Source organism: Lepisosteus oculatus, chromosome 7, assembly GCF_040954835.1.
Source record: "Lepisosteus oculatus isolate fLepOcu1 chromosome 7, fLepOcu1.hap2, whole genome shotgun sequence".
Classification (NCBI taxonomy): Eukaryota; Metazoa; Chordata; class Actinopteri; order Semionotiformes; family Lepisosteidae; genus Lepisosteus; species Lepisosteus oculatus.
In genome coordinates, this window is record NC_090702.1 from 37,472,587 (window position 1) to 37,494,870 (window position 22,284).

The 22,284-nt window shown below is 35.7% G+C and overlaps 1 protein-coding gene across 1 annotated transcript; it reads left to right on the plus strand.

Annotated features, from left to right (window-relative positions):
- Positions 1–1,024: 1,024 nt before the first annotated feature.
- Positions 1,025–20,659, plus strand: LOC138240825 (intestinal mucin-like protein). The gene is made up of 14 exons (XM_069192472.1): positions 1,025–1,097; positions 1,220–1,455; positions 2,186–2,372; positions 2,707–2,920; positions 3,472–3,650; positions 8,171–8,240; positions 10,384–10,493; positions 11,373–11,404; positions 17,382–17,544; positions 17,987–18,024; positions 18,419–18,526; positions 18,608–18,647; positions 18,753–18,861; positions 20,021–20,659. Exons 3-14 carry the CDS (start codon positions 2,264–2,266, stop codon positions 20,181–20,183), a joined length of 1,335 nt encoding a protein of 444 aa, XP_069048573.1. The 5' UTR covers positions 1,025–1,097; positions 1,220–1,455; positions 2,186–2,263; the 3' UTR covers positions 20,184–20,659.
- Positions 20,660–22,284: the final 1,625 nt, after the last annotated feature.

A 22,284-nucleotide genomic window follows, 5' to 3' on the forward strand; every position in this document is an offset into this window, starting at 1 on the left:
AATAGGAAATAATTATTTTTATACATGGATCTATAATGTGATAACAGTCACACTATTGAATGTAATGTTCTTCAATCGTGACACTATCACATTTTACAGTTTTAGTTACTTTTACAGTTTAGATGTTTCTGTAAACATTCTTAATTACAGTATAATCCAAAATATTGCAGCTTAATATTTTTTCATTGCATGTTTTTTTGCTAAAAATCATTCAGTACTGCATATTTCCAAAATGCATTTTAAGCATTTTTTATTATTTCCACAATTATTATTCTACTTTGACAAACAATTTTGTTAACTCAAATGCACACTTTACACAGCACAGTGATGGAATAGTTAGTATTGCCGCCATGTAGCACTGGGGGTCTGGCTTCAGTGTGCTATCTGTTTGGAGTTTGTATGTTCACATTGAGTTCATGTGGTTCTTCCCCAAGTGGTCTAGTTTCCTCCCACAATCCAAAAGCTTACAGGTAGGTTAATTGGCATGTGGGAGTATTGGACCTGGTGTGAATGTGTGTGTCTTTGTGTGCCCTATGATCAACTGGTGTCCTGTCCAGGGTGTACCCCACCTTACACACATTACTGGTTGAGATAGACTCCAGCACCCCAACACTGAATTTGACAAAGTGGTTTGAAAATGAATGGATGTAAAAATAGCAAAACCCATCTTAGTTTGAATATATAAAAAAGTCTTCTTTCTTGCAATTGCAATTGCAATTGCAATTGCAATTGCAAATGACTTGCCTCTTGAGGCTGCTGAACAGCATTTAAATTGCTTTTAAATGACCACAGTGGGGATTCAATATGTGATTATTAGTTAATTGGCTAAGGGTATACAAATTCAAATATTCACATGGATGAAGTTCAGCTTTTGTTTACTATAGGGGTGTTCAGGGAAAAGTGGTCTTGCATGTTTTTTTTAGTTTTGTTCTTCTATTTGTTCTGTTATGGCCTGAAAAGATCTAAAATAGTCTTTATTTTTATAACCATTATAGAACAACCATACTCATGCCCCCAAACTGTGAAACCTGTGTGCCCCAGAAACTCAGAACCTAAGAAGATCACTGATGGCTATTGTAAGACATGGGATTGTGATTGTGAGTATAAAGAATATTAAGCTTATACAGCTCTTAGGACAGAAGAAACAGATAAGTTCAAACATTATGTGTCATGTATTATATTCTTTCATTTCTTCATGTTTTTCTACATTTTCTTTAAGGTCTATGTGAAGTATTTGGAGACCCTCACTATGTGACATTTAGTGGAACTCGATACGAATTCCTGGAAAACTGTACTTATACCCTAGTCGAGGAGAAGATTCCAAAATATAATTTTTCTGTTGCAGTAGACAACTATTACTGTATTTCAGGAAGCAGGGCATCTTGTGCTAAAGGGATTATATTAAGATATGAAGAAAATACTGTGGCTCTAACCATAGTAAACAAAGTCATTGTGGTAAGTAATTTAGACTTAAAATACAGTTTTATTACAAATTTAAGAGTGTTTTTGTGGTGGGGTTTTAAGACAATTTAAAGAAGGTCTGGTTTTCTGTTGAATTTTTAAGTAAAAGTAGCATTTATGTGACTGACAAAATTACTTCTGTAATGTATGATGTGGGCACCTTTGGGACAATGGTGAGCTTTGCTGCCTTGCAGTGCTGGGTCTCTGGACCCAAATCCTGGGGTGCTATCTGCAAAGAGTTTATATGTGCTCCAGTCTCCTCCCACAGTCCAAAAAGATACTTGGAGGTTAATTGGCATCCAGGGTGAGTGTGTGTGTTTGTGTCTTTGTACATCCTGCGATGGAGTGGCAACCTTTCCATGGTGTATCCTGCCTTTTGTCTGTTGCTTGCCAGGATAGGTTCCAACTTTCCTGCAACCATTAACTTGATGAAGTACTTCGAAAATGGATGATGTACAGTATGATGTTGAAGCACTTTTTTGACTGGAGGTTAACCTGTTTGAGCCAAAATGATTAAATTTCAGAAATCTCAGAAATGAACTAATTGTAAAACAGTGTATGGTAGATCACTTAATTATCTTTGTTTAGCATGGCCTAAAAAAATACTGAGACTATAAGCCTTCCCGGTATCACTTCTAATTTGCTGACATTCACAAAAATAATGTATAATTATTCATATGTTGCCTTATTATTTTTATTTATATGTTGCCTTTTTATTTTGCAGTCTACATTTAACAAAGCTACTGTGAAACCTCCGTATGAATCCAATGGAATAAGACTTCTGACAACAGAAAACATAGTTATGATTTTTATTGACAAGATTAGATCAACAGTATCACTAACTCCACGCAACAGGGTCGAAGTGAAAGTAGCAATGCAGTATTTTAAAAACAATACACAAGGACAATGTGGTATGTACAATATACACAAAAAAGATTTGTTGACCACTTGCTATAATTCACTACTGTGCATGATTTATAAGAAATATAATTAGTAGTCATAATGAATTTGCAATTTCTTAATTTAGATTTCTTAATGAACTTACACAAATTCTTATTAGGTGAATAAACAGTACTTATTAATCTTACACTTGAGCACATCAGTAAGAAAAGTGCACTAAAAAGTAAGAGTAATTATCATTAATTGAAAATCTGACATCTACTCTAGCCAAATGTATGAAATAAAATAATTGAGCTTATTTATCTACACAGGATACGCACTGACATTGTTTTCTTCATTTTCAAGGTGTGTGTGGTGGAAGCTCCTGTGTACGTCGACATGGTGAAACAGAGAGTGATTCCTGCTGTGATAAGACTGCTTATGACTGGCTGTACGATGATCCTCAGAAACCCTATTGTAAATCTGCTCCCCAAAACATATCCTGTACGACACCTCCACCTCAACCTCCTCCAACTAATTGTTCCCCACCTGAAAACACATGTGAAATACTTAATCATGAGTAAGTTTGAAGTTTGAAACTTATTTTAGACTACTTATGAAGACTCAGTTAAGTTTATTGTCATATGCACAAGCGCAATGAAATGCTTATTGCATGTATGCTCCAATACAAAGACATTAAGGAAACACCAAAACCATAGACACGGAACAGCACCAGCAACAACAACAAGTTAAATAACATACATCTTAGAAAATAAAACATCAGTGTGAGCCAGTGGTAGAGGTAGAGCTCAGTAATCTGACAGCTTGTGGGAAGAAACTGTCTCTGAATCTGGACGTATGTGCCTTTATGCTCCTATAACGCTTACCGGGGGAAGGAGGGAGAAAAAATGAGAAACCAGGATGACTGGTATCCTCAGCGATACTTCCAGCCTTCCTGAGACAGGGAGTTGTAAAAATGTCTGAAATAGGGGGGAGCTGTACTCCAATGGACTGGGCTGACCTGATCACCCCCTGTAACACTTCCCGGTCAGACAACGCTGACGACTGACTGACTCTTCTTTGTTCTAATACTTACATTAAAAATTAATTTTAACAATCTGATTATTTTAGAATCTTCAATGAATGTCAAAGGAAAGTGAACCTAAGAATGTATGAAGAAAGCTGCATATTTGACTTTTGTCAGTCAGAAAATATAACCATTATCTGCTCCTCACTTGAACAAGCAGCAAAACGTTGTAAGGACAGAAATATCTGTGTGGACTGGAGAGGCCTTACTAAAGGAGTCTGTGGTAAGAATATTGTAAATTTTATTTTTAAGAAAAAACTTTACTCAGTTTTTGATCCATAGATATAACCGTCTGTCTGTGTTGTGATCTCTGTTGGAACATAACACATGTTTAGAGAGAGTTATTAGGATTTGGCAAGTTAAATATTATAGACAGTGGTTAGTATTTGTAAATTTGTAACATTTTGGGATAGTTAACAATAATTTGTGTGTAGCTGTCTGAACCCAAGCTTTAGCAATGATTAGCTGTCTCAAAATGATAAATAGATAAATAAAACTAAATTTGTAATACTTCTGTAGTTTCACCTCAATGTAACCTGCCAGAACCAAGATTTTGTCAGGTCAATGTGACAGGGACTGTAAAGAAAATACTGTAGGCACTGAATCATAACAGATATGAATGGTATAAGTCTTATTAGCCTTATTATTTCCTTCATATTTTCTAAATATCTACATATAAATAAAAATAAAAATAAAATAGGAGGCAAAGATTATGCCAATATTGACTAAGTGCCCAAATATCTCAGTGCAACAGCTGACTGCTCAAAAGGAATAAAATCATGACTGAAGACCACTGATTTATAGTAATGCTTTTCATATGTTATGGGTTAATTTTAATTATTGGCATGCAAATTAAGATATCTGAAATAAAGCATTAAAATTCAAATAAAAACAAAAGAGGTATGGCCATTGTATCCTTGTTAGTCATTTGGCAACCTCAGCAGAATTCATCATACTGTATATAAGAACATAAATAGTTAAAAACAAAAGGATATTCAGCCTATTTCATACTTTTGGTTACTCATAGCTTGGTCTATTATCTCTAACATTTAAAATTTATCATGGGATGACTTGGTAGAATAATATAATTTAAAGTGTCTCAGACACTCAGATTGTGCATCAGCAAATTACCACTGTGAAGTGACTCCATACCACAATGTGATTTGTCACAGTGCACAAAGAGTCTTTATTGGCCAAAGAAGACTGATATGTGGGGGGTGTGGTACATTAAATGTTAGTGAAAACATTAGCTTCATTTAATCTATTGTCCATGTTTTTTAAATTCACTTAATATGGAATATTAATATGGAATGATATACCGCATAATTTTGGTTCAGTGGTAAAATTCTCATCTGTCACCTGAAAGGTCTGGGTTTGATTCCCAGTACAAGTTGTACTTTTAACAAATAAATACTTTCTCTAATGATATAATAAATAATATGGATATTGTATTGAAATTTTATTATTTTATATATCACAGTATGTTAAATATTAAAATAATATCAATGATAGATGATTAACATGAATGAACATTAATGAGTTAGCAAACATACAAATACCGTCAATGGTGGTAGTAAAAACCAGTGCTACTAGACAGACCAACAATCTTCTGGATTCTTGGAGAGAGTAAGGGAATTTAAACATGTGTATACACATTTTCATGTGTATATTTGTCTTTAAATGCTAATCATTAAAGCTACTATGTATAATATATATTTTTAGGATTAGAATCTAAAATAACAAAATGGCATTAAAATGACAATAAAGTACAAACATTTAAAATTAGTAATGTTTTGAAACAATGTGCTCACATCTCCCACCTCCCTGTTCCCCCTTTTGAGGACAAGGAGGCTGGGACCTCTTGCAGAGTGAAGAGTGTGAAAAGTGAAGGAGGAGAACCAAAGACACTATATGAAAAATGAGGGATTTGATATCATGAGAATTTCAGTGAATCAGTTCATGCTGTAGTATACATTATACTTTACCTGACCATTATGTTCTTAAGCATGAACATACATTTGCAGATTGACACAATTTAAACTAGAAAAGCAGGATTCACTACAACAAATAAAGCAATAAAAACAGTGAGATCTTGTGGTAAATTCATTATTGCTCTTTAGGTTTGTGCTTCTTCACACATCAAGGACAATAAATGGGGTGCGGAGAGAGTTTTTGCTTGGACTGTGAGCTTATATGTTAATGTAAACTAAGGAGGTTAGTTCTAGGAGAGCTCTTGAGCTCTGCTTTTCACTGTGACAACATACGGTACATATGGTTTATCTAAAACAATCTTTCTCCAAGAATGTTAGCTCTATGCAACAGCATTGTGGTGTTATGAGGAAAAACATATAAAAAATAAACTTACACATAGGATTAGGACTTTTTCTCTCCTTATTAGTACTTCATTAACTCCTATACTTACATTTTATTTTCCTCTTGTATATGGCAGGCTTCATAAAGGACATCTGCCCAGCATGTAACATAAAGCTTTGTTATTATGTCAAGTGGTTACTTTTCAAAAGTATTTTTCATACAAACACAATTGCTATTGTTTCTAACAATTGTAATATCAACATTTTGCAATGAAATATGTCATGCGTGTATCTTGGTATAGTGTAACCAATATGCATTGTATCATTTGTTATCTCCAAAAATAGGTGGTGTATTTCTTTAAGAGAAATGTGTTAGCTGTATTTGGTTGGTTGCCCTGGTTTGCAGCAGTGATACATTTAGTGACACTGAAAGGAGCATCATAAATACAGCACATTAGTAGAGGAGCACATTTATTAGAATACCATATTCTTCTCAGATGACTGAAGAGTTTTGCACTTAAGTTGCTTTGTCAAATAGCCAGAGTTCTAGCTTTCATGATTTTTTTTGGCTGCAATCTTAGCATCATTGTTTTATGTTAGTGTCACTGACACCTCATATATAAAAAAAATGATATGCCCGTGCTGAGAACTACTTTAATGGCAGCCAATGGTCCATGAGAAAATTTGGTTTCTTGGTTGATTTACATTATAAAAACACCTTTGCAAAGTTCTGAGTTCAGAGTAGGGAAAAGATCGGACAATGATGACTTTATAATAAATCTAATGCATATTTGTATATATTCTTGGCATTATGGAATATATTATTGCATATTTTAAGTAACATTGTTACTTAAATTAGCATTAAGACAAGATATAAATTATTTGAATGTATATGTAAACCATTCATTCAATCACAACAGACTATACAATGAACTACTTTTAGTATATCCCACTGAATAATCTTGGTTTGTGAAATAGTTCCAGGGTGTCACGTTTGTTACAGTAACTCTATGAAGGTTCATCTGTGTTACTGCTACTTTTATCTTGCTTGCTAGAGCAACTCCAGCCGGGTAGACTCCTCCTTCCCGCGTTACCATATGGTATAAAGTGGTTTGGCAAATGACATGACATGACATACTGTAATATATGAAATTAATAAAAATGTTAATACAGTATACATATTGTTTTATAATAGAAAATGTCTTTATTATCCCCAAGGGCAATTTGGTAAAAGGTTAACCTGCACATTGGCTGGGAATCAAACCAAAATACATAGATGGATGGAAAAGTGTATTGTAAATAAATTAGATTAAAATTAGATCTAGAAAGTGAGTCCTTATACCTGTTCGTTTAGAAAACACATTTTAAAATGTTACACAGTAATACACTGTTCTCATAAGAACATTTTGAACATGACTTCTTTGTCTTTTGTTCCACCATGATTTTACTATAAAAATGGATGGAAAACTTAAAAAGAAAACTAAACACACAGACTATTTGCATCAAGGTTGAGTACCCGAGTCCAGCCTTTTATAAATTATCAAGACTTGTGAAGCCATTTCTTATAAATTACAATACCAAAACTGCTCTCTAAACTAATGCTAAACCAGAACCTTTATTCCTCTACTAAATAATGCACCAAAATACAACAAACATGTGTTTCATTTGCCTGGTGGATCAAGTTTCTGTTCAACGAGATGCACCAAAGCCATAGTTTGGCCCGTAAAAAGGTGAGATCCACCCACAGGATACAATTTCATTGTCTGGGTAAGAGAGAGGGAACTTCCAGCAAGCAGATCTCTTGGACCAATCCTTCACCTGTTACTGGTATTTAATCACAATTTTGAACATGTTTCATGGGTTGTCTTCTTATCTGTAACTTCTGTATAAAGAGTGGTTTCTTTATCCTTTCTTGGAATAACCCAGTTACCTTCTGGGGTTGCACGACCTAAAGTTGGTATAGAAATCTAAGAGCACAAGTCAGCATGTGGCCTACTGTACCCTGGCCCACAGTTCTTGTCATACAGACCTGACTAACAGAACTGACCTTTAATGACTAATTGAATATTGTTCTGAATGTTCAGCAGCTGTTCAATAATCTTTATGCAGTACATAATAAGCCTTATAAGGTATAACGTTGTGTGAATGTGCTATTTTATATACAGTAATCCATGCCCAGAGTGTTTTTATTTTTTTTAATCATTGCATGGAATTCAACAAAAATATAATTTGAAAATATGTGTTTTTTGTGCAAATGAATGTATTAATTATTCATACATAGAAGAACCAATAAGCAATAACTAAATATATGGCAATAACCAAATATATGCATAGCCCCTATTTCCAAATAGTTTAATTTAGTTAAATTAACCTTTATTTATTGGATTTATTATAATATTAGTATGTTCTAATAAGCGTTTTTTTGTTTCAGATCTTAAATGCCCAAATGGAACAGTTTTCCATGAATGTCGCAATACCACAGATGGTTATTGTCAAGGGACGTAAGTACATCAATTGTTTGTGTCAAAATTACCTTTGCAAATATAGGCAGGGATTCAATTAAGGAATTAAGATAACTCCAAAGGACACACATTCAAGACCAGCACAAGTATGTCATTGGACCCCAGTTACCAAATCCAAATGTCACAGAGGAAAAGACCAGCAGCATTATTTTCTGGAATCAGATCCAGTTGATAACCTGTGATGCCTCTTCATGGCACAGTGAACAAACAATGAAGTTCCAGGCATCCTCCTCAGTTCCAGCATCCTGAACAATGTGTCCTGGACTACCCAAAACTGGACTTGGAGAAATACTGGTGGGGGGGGGTGAGGATGCTGGGTTCTTCTTCTGATGCTCCCAGTCCCTAGTGTCAAATTTTGAGCCCTTTGGGTTTTCTGAAGCCTTCTTAACAAGGGTCCTGACTCCTCTAGGGGAAATGCAGTGAACCTGTGATGTTTTGGGTGTGGAGAGGGATAACTGCCCAGGGATTGTTCAGCAAATGGCAGTATTCAAATAACCAGGTGTAACCATGCATTGTTCAGTCACACCTTGTTTCTAGGACCTCCTGTTTTGATAACAGGCACATTCAAACCTATTTAGCAACCCCAATATGTCAACTTCTGAGTGGTGCGGTAAGTGCCCAGTGTCTGTGCTAAGAAGGCCTTTGATCAGACGAAGAAGCACAGACAATAAGGTGTAAAACTACACTAGGGTGTTGTTGGCCAATCAACAAAATTTAAATTCTGTAATACAGTCCAGGCCAAGATTCCCATTGGCCCTTACCAAGCATGGCTCCTAATAATCCCCATCTATGAATTGGCTTCATTACTCTGCTCTCCTCCCCACTGATCGCTGATGTGTGGTGAGCGTTCTGGCGCACAATGGCTGCCATCGCATCATCCAGGTGGATGCTGCACATTGGTGATGGTGGAGAGGAGTCCCCATTACTTGTAAAGCACTTTCAGTGGAGTATCCAGAAAAGTGCAATATAAGTGTAAGCAATTATCATTATTGTTATTAAAATCAATGCAGCCCACACCTGGTTCCCCCACACCCGTTTTTTCACTCTGTGATACTAGCTGCTGAATCATCAGGTATAAGCATGCTCTTACAGTAAGTGTTTTATACTTATAATAATTACAGTGAATTGCAAAAGTATTTACAATATTGTCCACATTTGTTGAAATGCAAATATATTTAAAGTGATTTTTTTCATTTAAGATTCATTACATGTCAGCAAAAACTGCAAAGAAAAATCCAAACTTTAAATATGTTTGTTACATGAGGAATCCCTACCTGAGTAATATGTTTTTAAATTACATTTGGTACAGTATGTGAATCATTTTGGAAAATTCTCTACAAACATTGCACAACAAAATGGTGATTTTAATTATATTTTTTTCCACTATTCTTTGCAGGCATGCTTAAAATCTATCAGTTTGGTTAGGGATCATTCATGGAAAATAATTTTCAAACAATCAAGTGCTCATTATTGAGTTACTTAATTTCAAAAACATTAAATAAAAAAAAAACATACATTGGAGATAGCAGGCTAGAAGTTTCTGAAAAAAATGGTTGAAGGTTACCATATAACATACTTAAATATACCTGTGTTATCTGTTTAAGTGAAATATCAGCATTTATCTAAGATATTATTTAATTCAACCGCAAACATCTTTTTGATGCTCTACAACTTGACTTGGCTGGAGAGAACAAAGGTCGCAGATACAAGTAAAGGTTTATTCCATACTGAAAAGAGAAGAAAGGAAACAACGTTTCAGCTGTGAAGACTTCTTCGGTTGTGAGCGAAGAAGGCTCCACAGTTGAAAAGTTGTTTCCTTTCTTCTCTTTTCAGCAAGGAATAAAGCTTTACTTGTTCCTATGCAGCCTACGCATGCTGATGCAGCTACCTACTTGAACAGGTGGCTTACACATGAAGAAGGCTCCACGGCCGAAACGTTGTGTTCTCTTTCTTCTTTTTTTCAGCATGGAATAAACCTATTACTTGTTCCTTTGCTACCTACTTGAACTACTAGAGGTCACAGGTTATATGTTATTTCATATAAAATGCCACGTAGTCTTATTTGCATTACTGCCATGTTGCTTACATTTTTAATTTAATCATAAATATACTCTGTTTCTAGAGAACGTAAATCTGGGGAGTATCTGAAAGAATTCGTATCTGGATGTTTCTGCCCTGACAATATGCTTCATGCAGAAAAACATAAAGACATTTGTGTTTCAGACTGTTCCAGTAAGTGGATTATTAAACCAAATAATTACATTATCATCTACTCCTTTGCAGTGTCTTATTAATTTCAGAATGGCTTTGCTTATTGTAAGACTTCACACAGAGAAAAATGCCTCAAATGCAGCCATCGATAAATACCATGTTACACTTCAGGTACTGTCATAGAACACTTATTGAGATAAGCTTCACTGTCAGAAGTTAATGTTTTTACTTGTCTCTATTACTGTGAAATTACTGTAGAAGAATGTAAGGAAGTAAAACATGACTTCCTCCATTTATATTGGTGCAAAGAATACTGTACATCACTTCAGATTTACATTTTTATCAAGCTGTCAGTAAATACTGAAACTGAGGGGAGACATACATACATTACAACATCATACATAGTTTGTCAACAAAAATCTTTCAGACTTAAGATACACAATTACTTGTTTAAAACAATAACTGATATATAAATCAAATATTGACTAGTTAAATGCACCTTTTGACAGTTAAATTTGCTAGAATTAGGTCAGGACAAACTGATTACTTTAGGTAATAATCCATGTCAAATATCTGTATCTTTAATTCTGCTCGGTTGTGTGGCTATGAATAGGTGTAGAGATGAGAAAACAGCAATCACAGTTTTTTTATTAAACATGGAAAATGTTGACAATGTTAGACTCCCTGAATATCTTTTGATTGAAAAAAGGTGACTTGTAGAGATTAATGTTTTCAAGAACAATGGTAGTGCATAAATTGGTCCACTTTTATTAAGGTGTAGAAAGTGCTGCATATGACGTAATCAGGATTATGTGAAAATCTATACTGAGGTAGTTAAGTGTAATTTGAAATTTCTTTGTTCCTTGAGGCAATCGTAATACATTTTTTCCTATTTTTCAGACTGTAAAGGACCTCTTGGAGAACCTAAGAAGGTGAGACCACTACATTTAATTAAAAGTTACTGAAAACTGTGCATTCAGTATATTTAATAATAATGATAATAATAATAATTGCTTACACTTATATAGCACTTTTCTGGACACTCCACTCAAAGCGCTTTACAGGTAATGGGGACTCCCCTCCACCACCACCAATGTGCAGCATCCACCTGGATGATGCGACGGCAGCCATAGTGCACCAGAACGCTCAACACACATCGGCTATTCATAGAGAGGGATTATTAGGAGGCCATGATTGGTAAGGGCCAATGGGAAATTTGGCCAGGACACCGGGGTTACACCCCTACTCTTTTCGAGAAACGCCCTGGGATTTTTAATGATCGCAGAGAGTCAGGACCTCGGTTTTACATCTCATCCGAAGGACTGATGAATATAAATATAAATATTTATAAGTAATAACCACTATATGATGCTGGGAAAGTTCTTTTATGATTTGATTCAAATCACTTCAATTAAATTCAAAATGGATTATTTTGTTGAGAAAATTTGCAGACAAATGTAAGTCCAAAACGACAATACAACACAACAACCATCATAAACAAAGAGTTCAGGACATCACATATTTTAGGCATGTACAAAAATATTTCACATGATTCTAAAATGAAATTGCAGAGGGATCAAACAATTTCCTACAGATGCAGCCATTCAAAACGAGCAGGGTATGCTGCGTTATAAGGCGGTGGGCGTGTCACAAATAAACGCGTCCTTTCGCGTCATACCACGCTGTATCGTATGCAAATTAGATTATGTTAATAGTATCTGGAATCACCTTGTAAAACCACCAGGTGGAGCTAATAAAGTTTAACCTCTCACGTATATCACTGCTGAGGGACAATCTTTATCCAATTAAGAATTTAAGCTGTATACTCTTTATACTTTTAATTTTAAACTGTGTATTACAGCATGTTAATCATTAAACATTAAAAAGTTGGTATATTTTAGAAAAGCAAGATTACTCAGTTGGACAAAAGTACACAACCTACCACCCTTCTCATAAATATTTTAATTATGTAGAAATATTTTATGCATCAATGTATTTACCAAAGATATTAGTAACCGTATTAATAATGAATGACCTGGACAAGCTGTAAGATCAAAGTATTACCCTGGTCCACCTACTTTGTAACTCTCTTTGTAAACAAAAATACTTTTTTCATTGACAAGTTTTGAGAATCTCCGATTCACCATGCCTTTCACATGCTCATAAACAATATTAATTTAGGAACATAAACCTATCATGTAAACTGTATATGGCTGGTATTGGTATTTTAAAGAAAAAATACACACCAGTATTCCACTTTCTCCCTAAACATTTTAAGCATCAAAGTGTTATATGTGGTTATTTTGGAAACGCTTTATGTGCTCCTTCTGACCATATTAAGATTATATACTTTGTGAAAAGTGATAGTCTTTTAACCATTTCTGTGAATTCACTCGTTACCATCTTAAACAAAAGCATACTTTTAGAATTTGACTAACAGGGAATATAATATGGAATCATGTATCTAAACAAATGAATAATGATATAATTATATTAATGTACTGTCTGGCAGAATAAACTGAAGAGTTAATTAATGCAACATGAAATTATTAATATTTATCACCTCTTTTTACACTTGAGAACATTCCACTCAGTGGGCAATGCATTGTTACCTCAATCACCTGTTAATTCGTTTTACACCACAGGAAAACAGGAGAATGTGATTGTACTGTATCTGTACAGAATGTGTGTTGCTTTTACAAAATTAAGGAACAAGTAATAGGTTTATTCCATGCTGAAAAAAAGAAGAAAGAGAACACAACGTTTCGGCCGTGGAGCCTTCTTCAGGTTACAAAATTAAAGTGTATAATTAAAAAGTAAAAAAAAAACTTAAAGCTTACACATATATTCTAAGATGATCACGGGGAAGTGTATTGCATGTCTAATGGTCTAACCCCATTTTGATTAAAATTGCAAACACGTGTTTAATTGAATGCCTTTTTTGATTCACAATCTGACAATGCAAACCGGGGTAAAGTTAGCTTGAAGTTCAAAAATGATTTTTGCACGCGTGTAGCATTTTCAGGAAACCTCCTAGAGTTGGGAGAACACTTACTTTGTGTATAAAGTACATTGTGAATGTTTTCATAGCCTTCACTTTGTCGTTTTAACTATTTTTTTTGACCACGCACGAATATTCTTATGTCCATATCTTCACAAGGACTCAGTGCGAATTTTAATACTAATTAAATGACCGTGTGCAATTTCCACCCCCTTTACATTTTCAGAGTAGAATAGGCTAACCTTCTAATGAAAGACAGTCCACCCTTCCCCCCACGGACAGGAAAAGTGCCCGCAGGCACTTAAACTTAATATGAATATGGTGAGAAGGAGCATGTAAAAGCATTTCCGAAATAACCACATGTAAGACTTTGATGCTTAAAATGTTTAGGGAGAAATGGAATACTAGTGTGCATTTTTTTCTTTAAACTATCCATACCAGCAATATATAGTTTACACAGTATTTTTATGTTGCTAAATTAATATCATTTATGACCTTCAGATGCATTATGCTCCTCTTCTTTTTATGCTCAACAACTAAAATTCCATATAAATATTCAATACTAAGGGGATTAAAATGTGCACAGTAAAGAGATTAAATGATTAAATCTTTTCACTACCAACCAATGCACCACGAGTGCCCCTGTCGATCATTTTAGCCAACCAATCACATACCGCGGTATGCCACCGGTTTGTGGGTAGTTGCGGGCGGTATGGGTTTGTACCATGCATTTTGAATGGCTGCATCTGTAATTCTATTTACATGGGATAATAGTCAACTCCTCTTAAACATGTTCCTTTGTGTACAGTCAAAATAACCTTATTGTTCAGAGATTTCTTTGTCACAGACATTTACCTAAGTGGTCTCTGTTTTTTAACTTCTGAAGAGTAATTGATAAATTGGCTTGTGAAGCACTGTATTGTGAACAGTCCTACCCAACAGAGATCTTGCAATGGATAATAAGTTCTACAATACAAATACTATATAAGTGTCATGCCCAAGCCAGGACCCACTCATGCCCTATTGCCAGGGGCAACATGCCCAGGAGCTCTCAACCTGCCACTTAAGCTAGTTCGGGACACTTCTCAATTATACCAACTATCAGGCTCCAGTCAACAATTAGGGTTGCGATATAGTTCTCAATCACATTATTTAAGTCACCTTGAACCTCTATATCATTGCTCCGTCATTAAAGCCTCAATACTAGAGTGAGCATTCGCATCTCTTGCTAGCAAACTACTACCTTCTATTCTCTTTTTTCCTGCGCAACAATTCAGTGAAATCCTCCCTAAATCTATTTCCCCCTTTTTGTCATTTTGATATTTTTTCCTGGCCTTTTCATTTTTTCCTTTTTTGAACCATTTTTTACAGTGCCAACATCTTTCCTCTTTGTTTGTATAGACAGATCTGTTACGGATTCGGCCAGTGAAACCGAAACCAAGTAGTGACCCCACTTGCGGGAGCCGATAGAGACAAGTCATGATCCAAATACCGTAGCCGAAGGAGAGAGCCGAGAGTCCAGGGGAACCCAGTGATCCAAACAGGGAGAGAGTACCCAAAGCCAGACCGTAATCCAAAACCGTAGACGAAGGAGAGAGCCGAGAGTCCAGGGGAAGCCAGAGAACCAAACTAGGAGAAAGCAAACAAAGCCGAGCCGTAATCCAAAAGACGTAGTAAAAGGGGAAAAACCAAAGTCGGAACCAGTATAATACGAGGAGGTAGAAGGCGTAGCGCAACTAAGTAGCTCGAAAGGGAAACCAATACTGAGCGAGGGGGTAGGGAAAGACTAATGCTTAAATACCAGATGAGACAGAGGTGTGGTGATGAAAGCGTACACTGATAGGTGGACTAATGAACTAAGGCTACGCCTTCTTCTGCCTCTTTCGTTGCCGAGAGGCAGGGATCGTAACAGATCTTAACATACTGTCTTACACCTGCCTGCATCAAATCCTCTTTATAATTTCTGATCTTGCCATTCATAGCTTCTGTTATAACATCTTTAGCAATGCATTGAAACCTGTGCTTGGGCTTCGACCCATCATATGCTGTAGCACAGTTTATCAGCAGCTGCAGCATAACAATAAGTCTATGTTTTGGAGTGTAACTGTTAAAATCTCTCAAAATTAATTTAGGTAATATCCAAAATGTTTCACATGCTTTTTTTCCCCACATAAACTGTAGGAGAAAGCACACAATTATTGTACATCACAAAGGAGACAGAAGGGATACAGAGAGACACTAAACAATTCAATATACACTATCTCTAACAACCATATGTAACAATGCAGGAGTGGGAGGAGTCACGGCAAACACCAGTAAAAGTCAGCACCCCATTTGAGGGGGTGAAGGCACTAGTGTGAGGTCAGCACAAAAAAAAAAGAAAAAAAGAAAAAGCACACCGCTTTGCACAGCGGTATTCAGTCTGGACTATATCTAGGGAGGTCCAGTCTAGGGGAAAAAGAGAGACTGCTTGAAACAGCTGAGTCCAGTCTGGATTATCCCTATTTAGCAGGGTCCAGCCTGGAAGAAAAAAGAGCAAGGCCAAAAACAAAATAAAACTCAACCTGCCCCAGTGCTGCATCACAGCAGGACAGGAGAAAAGAAAAAGAAAATAAAAAGAAGCAAAACCACAGCTTCAACGCTCTCTTCACAAGCCCCTCTGGGAATATCACTGGAATGTTCTTCTTCCTCGTCCTCTTCCTCGTCCTCGTCCTCTTCCTCTTCCTCTTCCTCTTCCTCTTCCTCTTCCCCCCCTTGCAGGAAGTCTCTGAACTGGAATCCTGTTTGCTCATCCCTCCAGGATGCTCAGTGTGTTCTTAAAAGGCCTTCACAGCTACAGCTCATCCACAATTAGGCAGGTCAGCTGTGGTTGCTAAGGCAACACATCTCCCTTAATTCAGGGCTCCACCTTCACACTGAACACACCCTGTGTACTGCCACACATAGTTTGGCACCAACGGTTGACAACATTGAATTGTTGCCATTTGCAATTTAGTTATTCAAGGTACATGTGCAATGAGTATTAGTTGTCGATGCTTTTTGAGCAGCCATAATACTTAATGTCAAGGTTTGTGATTCTCTGTTGTAAGCTTGTGCAGTTGGTTAGTGCTAAACTTTTTTATTGTGTTGTGAGATCTGTGTTTAAAGGTGATAAATGCTGTAAACAATAAGTTATAAATAATCACTTGTATCAGCTTAGATTTGATTTGAGTATCAAGACCAGTAGCATTCAACTGTTTTTTTACACCACATAAACTTTGTCATTAGAAAAACATTAACCGCAAAAAATCCCCTGGAATTTGGAACCTGGAACCATATTGACAATGGGTTATGTCACCATCTTACATATTCTACACATACATATATATTCTACCTACGGAGATTGCTGTTTAATTAAGTACATATTAAATTATTTTGCAGGGCCAATGGGAAATTTGGCCAGTTAAACCCCTACTCTTTTCAAGAAACACCCTGGGATTTTATAACCACAGTCGGGACCTCGGTTTTAAATCTCATCCCATTACTATACTGGGGCATTAGGACCCACATAGACTGCAGGGTGAGTGCCCCCTGCTGACCCCACTAACACCTCTTCCAGCAGCAACCTTAGTTTTTCCCAGGAGGTCTTCCATCCAGGTACTGACCAGGCTCACACCTGCTTAGCTTCAGTGGGTTGCCAGTTGTAAGTTGCAGAGTGATATGGCTGAGGTCCATTCTACAAGGTCAATAAAATCCCACTGTACCATTCACTAGAGTAGGGATTATAACCACAAATTAAGTTGGTGAAGCAATTCCTCACTTCTCTACCTAATCTGCTGTCTATAAAGCTGCTGTGTGATTGTAATAATTATTGTCTTTATATCACTTGCTTCACTTGACACTTATTATACCCTTTCTTTGTCTTTTAGACTGGTGAGACCTGGGAAACCAACTGTCATATCTGCACCTGTAGCAACATCACAAATACAGAAGAATGTACACCTAAAGAAATTAAACCACCTCCAGCCTGCAAAGACAATGAAATATTGGTGACATACAATGCTACTGGCTGCTGCCAGATGCAGTACTGTGGTAAGTATTGTGAACATTGTTAAAATGTAATGCAGAAAAGTTCACTGATAGTGTGACATAGGCAGGCTATCATTTTGTACAAATGCTTACAATTAATGTTTTGACAATTATCTGCTCTTTGGCCTGTCATGCCTATGTCCCCAGTCTGTTTGTGGTGCTATAGTATGTGTCTGGTTCCTATACAAGGGGATGTAGCAGTAGAAGCAGGACACTAGGCAGATAAAATAGAGAGCGCCATTGCATACAGTATGTGTATCTTGACAAAAAGCATAATATTCCATTTCTTGTCTGGAGAATACTACAATTAACGCATAGCTTGTTAGCACCACCTAAAGCTTATCATTTAAAAGACACTGTAATATTGCGTGTAAAAGAGAATTACATGCTTTCAATAAACTTAATCCCCAAAATTCAATCAATTATCTGTTTAAATTCTTTGTAGTTGAGAAGACTTGTGAGTATGGAGGAGTCAAATATAAGGTACAGCATTGAGTTACATAAAACTTATTTTCATTCATATGTAAAAGGTGCTTTGCATTGCCTTTTGTGTGACTTAATGATGACCGATGATGAATTACTTTATAGGGATATTTAAAATCACCCACTGTAAAAAGCAACATATTTTACGTTATCAGTCATCCACTATTATTAAAACGTTACACTACTCTTTGTAGATTCTATCTGTCAATCATGTTTTGGGTTAAACCATTTCAAATACAGTATATCCAACTGTATTTATCCAAACAGATTTGGCAGAAAATGACAAATGGACAAAGTAGAAGTAGTTTCTATAAAAAAGTGATATCTCTCTGAAAATGTGTAATAGCTTATATAAAATGCTTAATAGACATTATTAATTATTCCCTAAATATAGGTTGGAGATGAATGGAAAGATTATTCTAAACCATGTAATTCTTACGTCTGTCAAAAGTCCGGTATTACTACGAAAACGAAAATGTGCCCAGCACAAAACTGCCCTGAGGTAATAAACTTCATAATCCTTCTCTTAAAATGGCTTTCAAATAAGAGTATGGGATGTATTAATGAATTTGTTTGTTTCTAGGACCAACGAATTTTGGATAGTGACAAGTGCTGCTACATGTGTAAGTTGAGACTGATGAACGGTTACATAAGTAATAAAGCAAAAACAAAGTGAGATAAATACATATTACACATTACCTGCATTAACAATTGTACTCTTGTTATAGGCAATGAAACATGTTATCCAAAGAAGTCCACTGTGGATGTAACTGTTGATAACTGCATCGGTCAGGTGGAAATGACTTCATGTGAAGGCCATTGTGAATCTCAGCCTCAGTAAGCTACTGCTTTTACTTTTGCTTCATACAGAACACTGTGTTTAGCCATATTCAAAACCAGGTCAATCTGAATTGATATCAAACACATTAAATAATACAAGTATTTTGTTGAATATAAAAGAAGAATCCAATGCAACTTTTTATACTGTAGTTGGGGAAGTGCATTCAATTCATACAGTATCTGTATCTGTTTAAAATTCCATAAAATATTTCAGTATAAAAATGTTTATGGTCATTCTTTTTAAAACCTAGATACTGAACAAGAAAATGAAATTTCTTCCGAATATCTATTGTTCTGTATTAGAAAATTCTATGATAGATTGAGTATTATTAAATATTAATTTTATCTGAAAGAAAAATGGTAAAAAGCTTTGTGCTTATTATGCACAACATAGACCATACAGTTTGTAGAACCTTTTAAATCACAGTACAGTGAAACCCTCTACATACTGTACAGTATTTAAATTTCTGTTGTTAATAATTTTAATACCATTTCATGCTAGGAGGTAGAAAGTACAGTACCATGACACTTGAATTTATTATAATCGGCTGATTTTTAGTATTTGGGTAAAGGCAACATTTCCTACATTACCTTTTGCAATATTCTTTGATTTCAACATTATATTGTATGTCATCATCTAACAGACAATTTCTGCTTAAGCAACATACCATATCCAATATACCAGTAGCTCCAACAACACAAAATGATGGAATATGTCATGTATAACTGGTCATTTAAAGATGTGTATAGACAAGTCACTAAAGGTGGGGGATAGTATTGCATGTTATTTGATTTGCTCATTGTACCGTCTTAGCTCTATCCCGATTCCTTATCAAACCACCATGTCCAGATTCACAGCAGCACAGACCCAGGACTTGTTTTTGGTGGATAAGGAATGGGTATGGAAAATCAATTTAATGTAAATTTATCAAAGTAATGTAAAAAGCAGTTATGCATAGTTTAAAGAATGCCAAAATTTAAATGACAGTGGATTTGACATTTAGCAGTAGCCCATATTCTTTCTTACATCCTCAAAAGCTAGGATCTTATTCTCAGTAGGTCTTATAACAGTGGCTTCCTTGCAGTTCATGTGTTGTATTCTGTTATAATGGGAGGTGAAAAAGTTAATCATTTTATTTATCTCTTTTCAATATAGGTTGGAAAGTGTTGGAGGTATTTTCAGAATGAAGCAAACATGTCACTGTTGTCTTGAAACTAGCATCCAAACAAGAAATGCAACTCTGAATTGTGATCTTAATACTCCTAAATTGTATAGCTACAAGTATATAACTGGTTGTAAGTGTTTAGCTTGTACTTAGAGTACATCCACGTCATAATACAACTTCTGAAATAGTGATTTTCCATACACTTAAACTTTAAATTTACAAGTTTTCTAAATGGGTTTCTAGTGATTTATTTTTCTAGAATTGTATATTTCCTACTATAACTTGATTACAGTACATTTAATATGCAAATCTTAAAAAATGGAATAGGTAAATTCACTGTAATTTTCAGTCTGTCAATACATTATATCAACAGCTTTCATCTATATGTAACTCATACAAGAAGTTTGAATGTTCTTGTACTCTGGAATAATTGTAATGAATAATTTGTTCATTTAAAAGCTAAAGGTTCATTAACTTGTTCAAAACACACTTAAAAATGTATTCAGGTGTTGTTTAAATTTGTTCTATTGGATCTTTAAATCACAAACACCCTCATGGAGAATCTATTTTAGTTGAACTACTGTATAACTATTTCTTTCAAAATTAAAATAAAATATTTTATTGCATCATTTACAGTGTCTGTGCAGTATATTGAAGTTAGCGCATTAAATTGCTGGAAAGCATTAAGGTCAATCTATACTACAGTTATAAACAATCTTTTTAAGATGACATTAAAACATTTGTTTTAACTTTTATTTGTGATTTTGTTCATAAATGTGTTGGAAAACACAACTAATATTTTTCTGATTTGGGGAAAAAAATAGAGATGAAAATGTTTGTGTTTTGTTATGAGCCATAAAAGTACCTTTTAAGAACACAAGAAAATAAGAAAAGTATTGAAAGAGTTAGATTTAACCCATATAACTTTTTAATAGTTGAATTCTATTTGAATGCTGTTCATACTTGTATGTACTTGACACAAAACACCCATCATTTTCATTATTACTGTGATGTTTTGGGAGAGAGACAATTCTATCCTCAGTTCCTTCTCATTCAGCGAGAAGATCATTAGAAAGAAAGTGTTACGCCTACGCAGATTATAGCTCTCAGCTCTCTGTCTCCTTGGATACTGGTCACATTTGCACAAGAAGCTCAACACCACCCAGATTGGGCAGGCTGTCCCAACCACTTGCTGTTCGCTAACCTTGATTAGTGCTGTATCTAAGCCCTGCAGCGCAGTGTCATTCACTCTCTATCCTGATCTGCGACTTCCGTTTTCCAGTCCTGTTCTGCTTCCTTTCTCTTCCCGGGTGCTGGCAGTCTTGTTTAGTTTCCAGTCACCCACCAGATGACTGTAGCCAATAGTCTGTTCTTCCTGAGCAGCTTTGAAGCAGCTTTGAAGCCTTCTGTCAGTCCTCACCTAGGAGGCTTCAGGTGTTTCTGTCGGGTCACATCTTTCCAATTGCATCAGCCTGTTTTGTACTTCATTTTCAAATAAACTAGAAAAGAGCTTTACATATGGATCACTTTGTTCCTCACAATGCTGCCGGCTATTTATCATCCGATTGTGGCATTACAGAAAAAAAGGCAATTGGCTCATCTGACCATATTTGGTAGTTAGTAGCTAATTGATGCAAGTAATTTTGCCTTTCATTATATTAAAAAAACAGGGTACAGTACCTGACTTCCAAAACATCTCCGGTTAGCTTTTTCCATCCTACCACCACACGTTTCATATAGAAGTTCCTTCTATTCAGTTTTCAATGCATTTTCACATAGTTTCCACTTGTTACTACTAGTTTGACATTGAGAATGGCATTGTGAATTTTCATTTTAATTTAAGACCAAAACAATTCAGTTCCTTTAGCTTATCACTTCATAAATTCTGGAACCTAAGGAAAGTCCTACACTGTGTAGGGGTTCTGTGAATTTACCGGCACAATCTTTAGTTGTAACAGTAAATTACGTGAATTTAGAATTTTGTTTAAACTTTGGCTATTAGAAATCAAAGGGCAGAACGACAAGGAATCTGTCACGAACAGTTCTTTCCGGGCCCTATGCGGACGACGCGATCCAGAATAGTGAAGACACAAGGGGAAAAATATCATGCAGGAGTCGGTCAGGAGACAGGGGGGCGTGTCCATGCAGTGCTAGTGTCCGGGGGGAGTGAATCCAGGGCGAACAATCCAAGGGTAAATCCAGAGGAGGAATCCAAGACGAGACGTTAAGTCCAAGACCAGGGGATCCATCCATA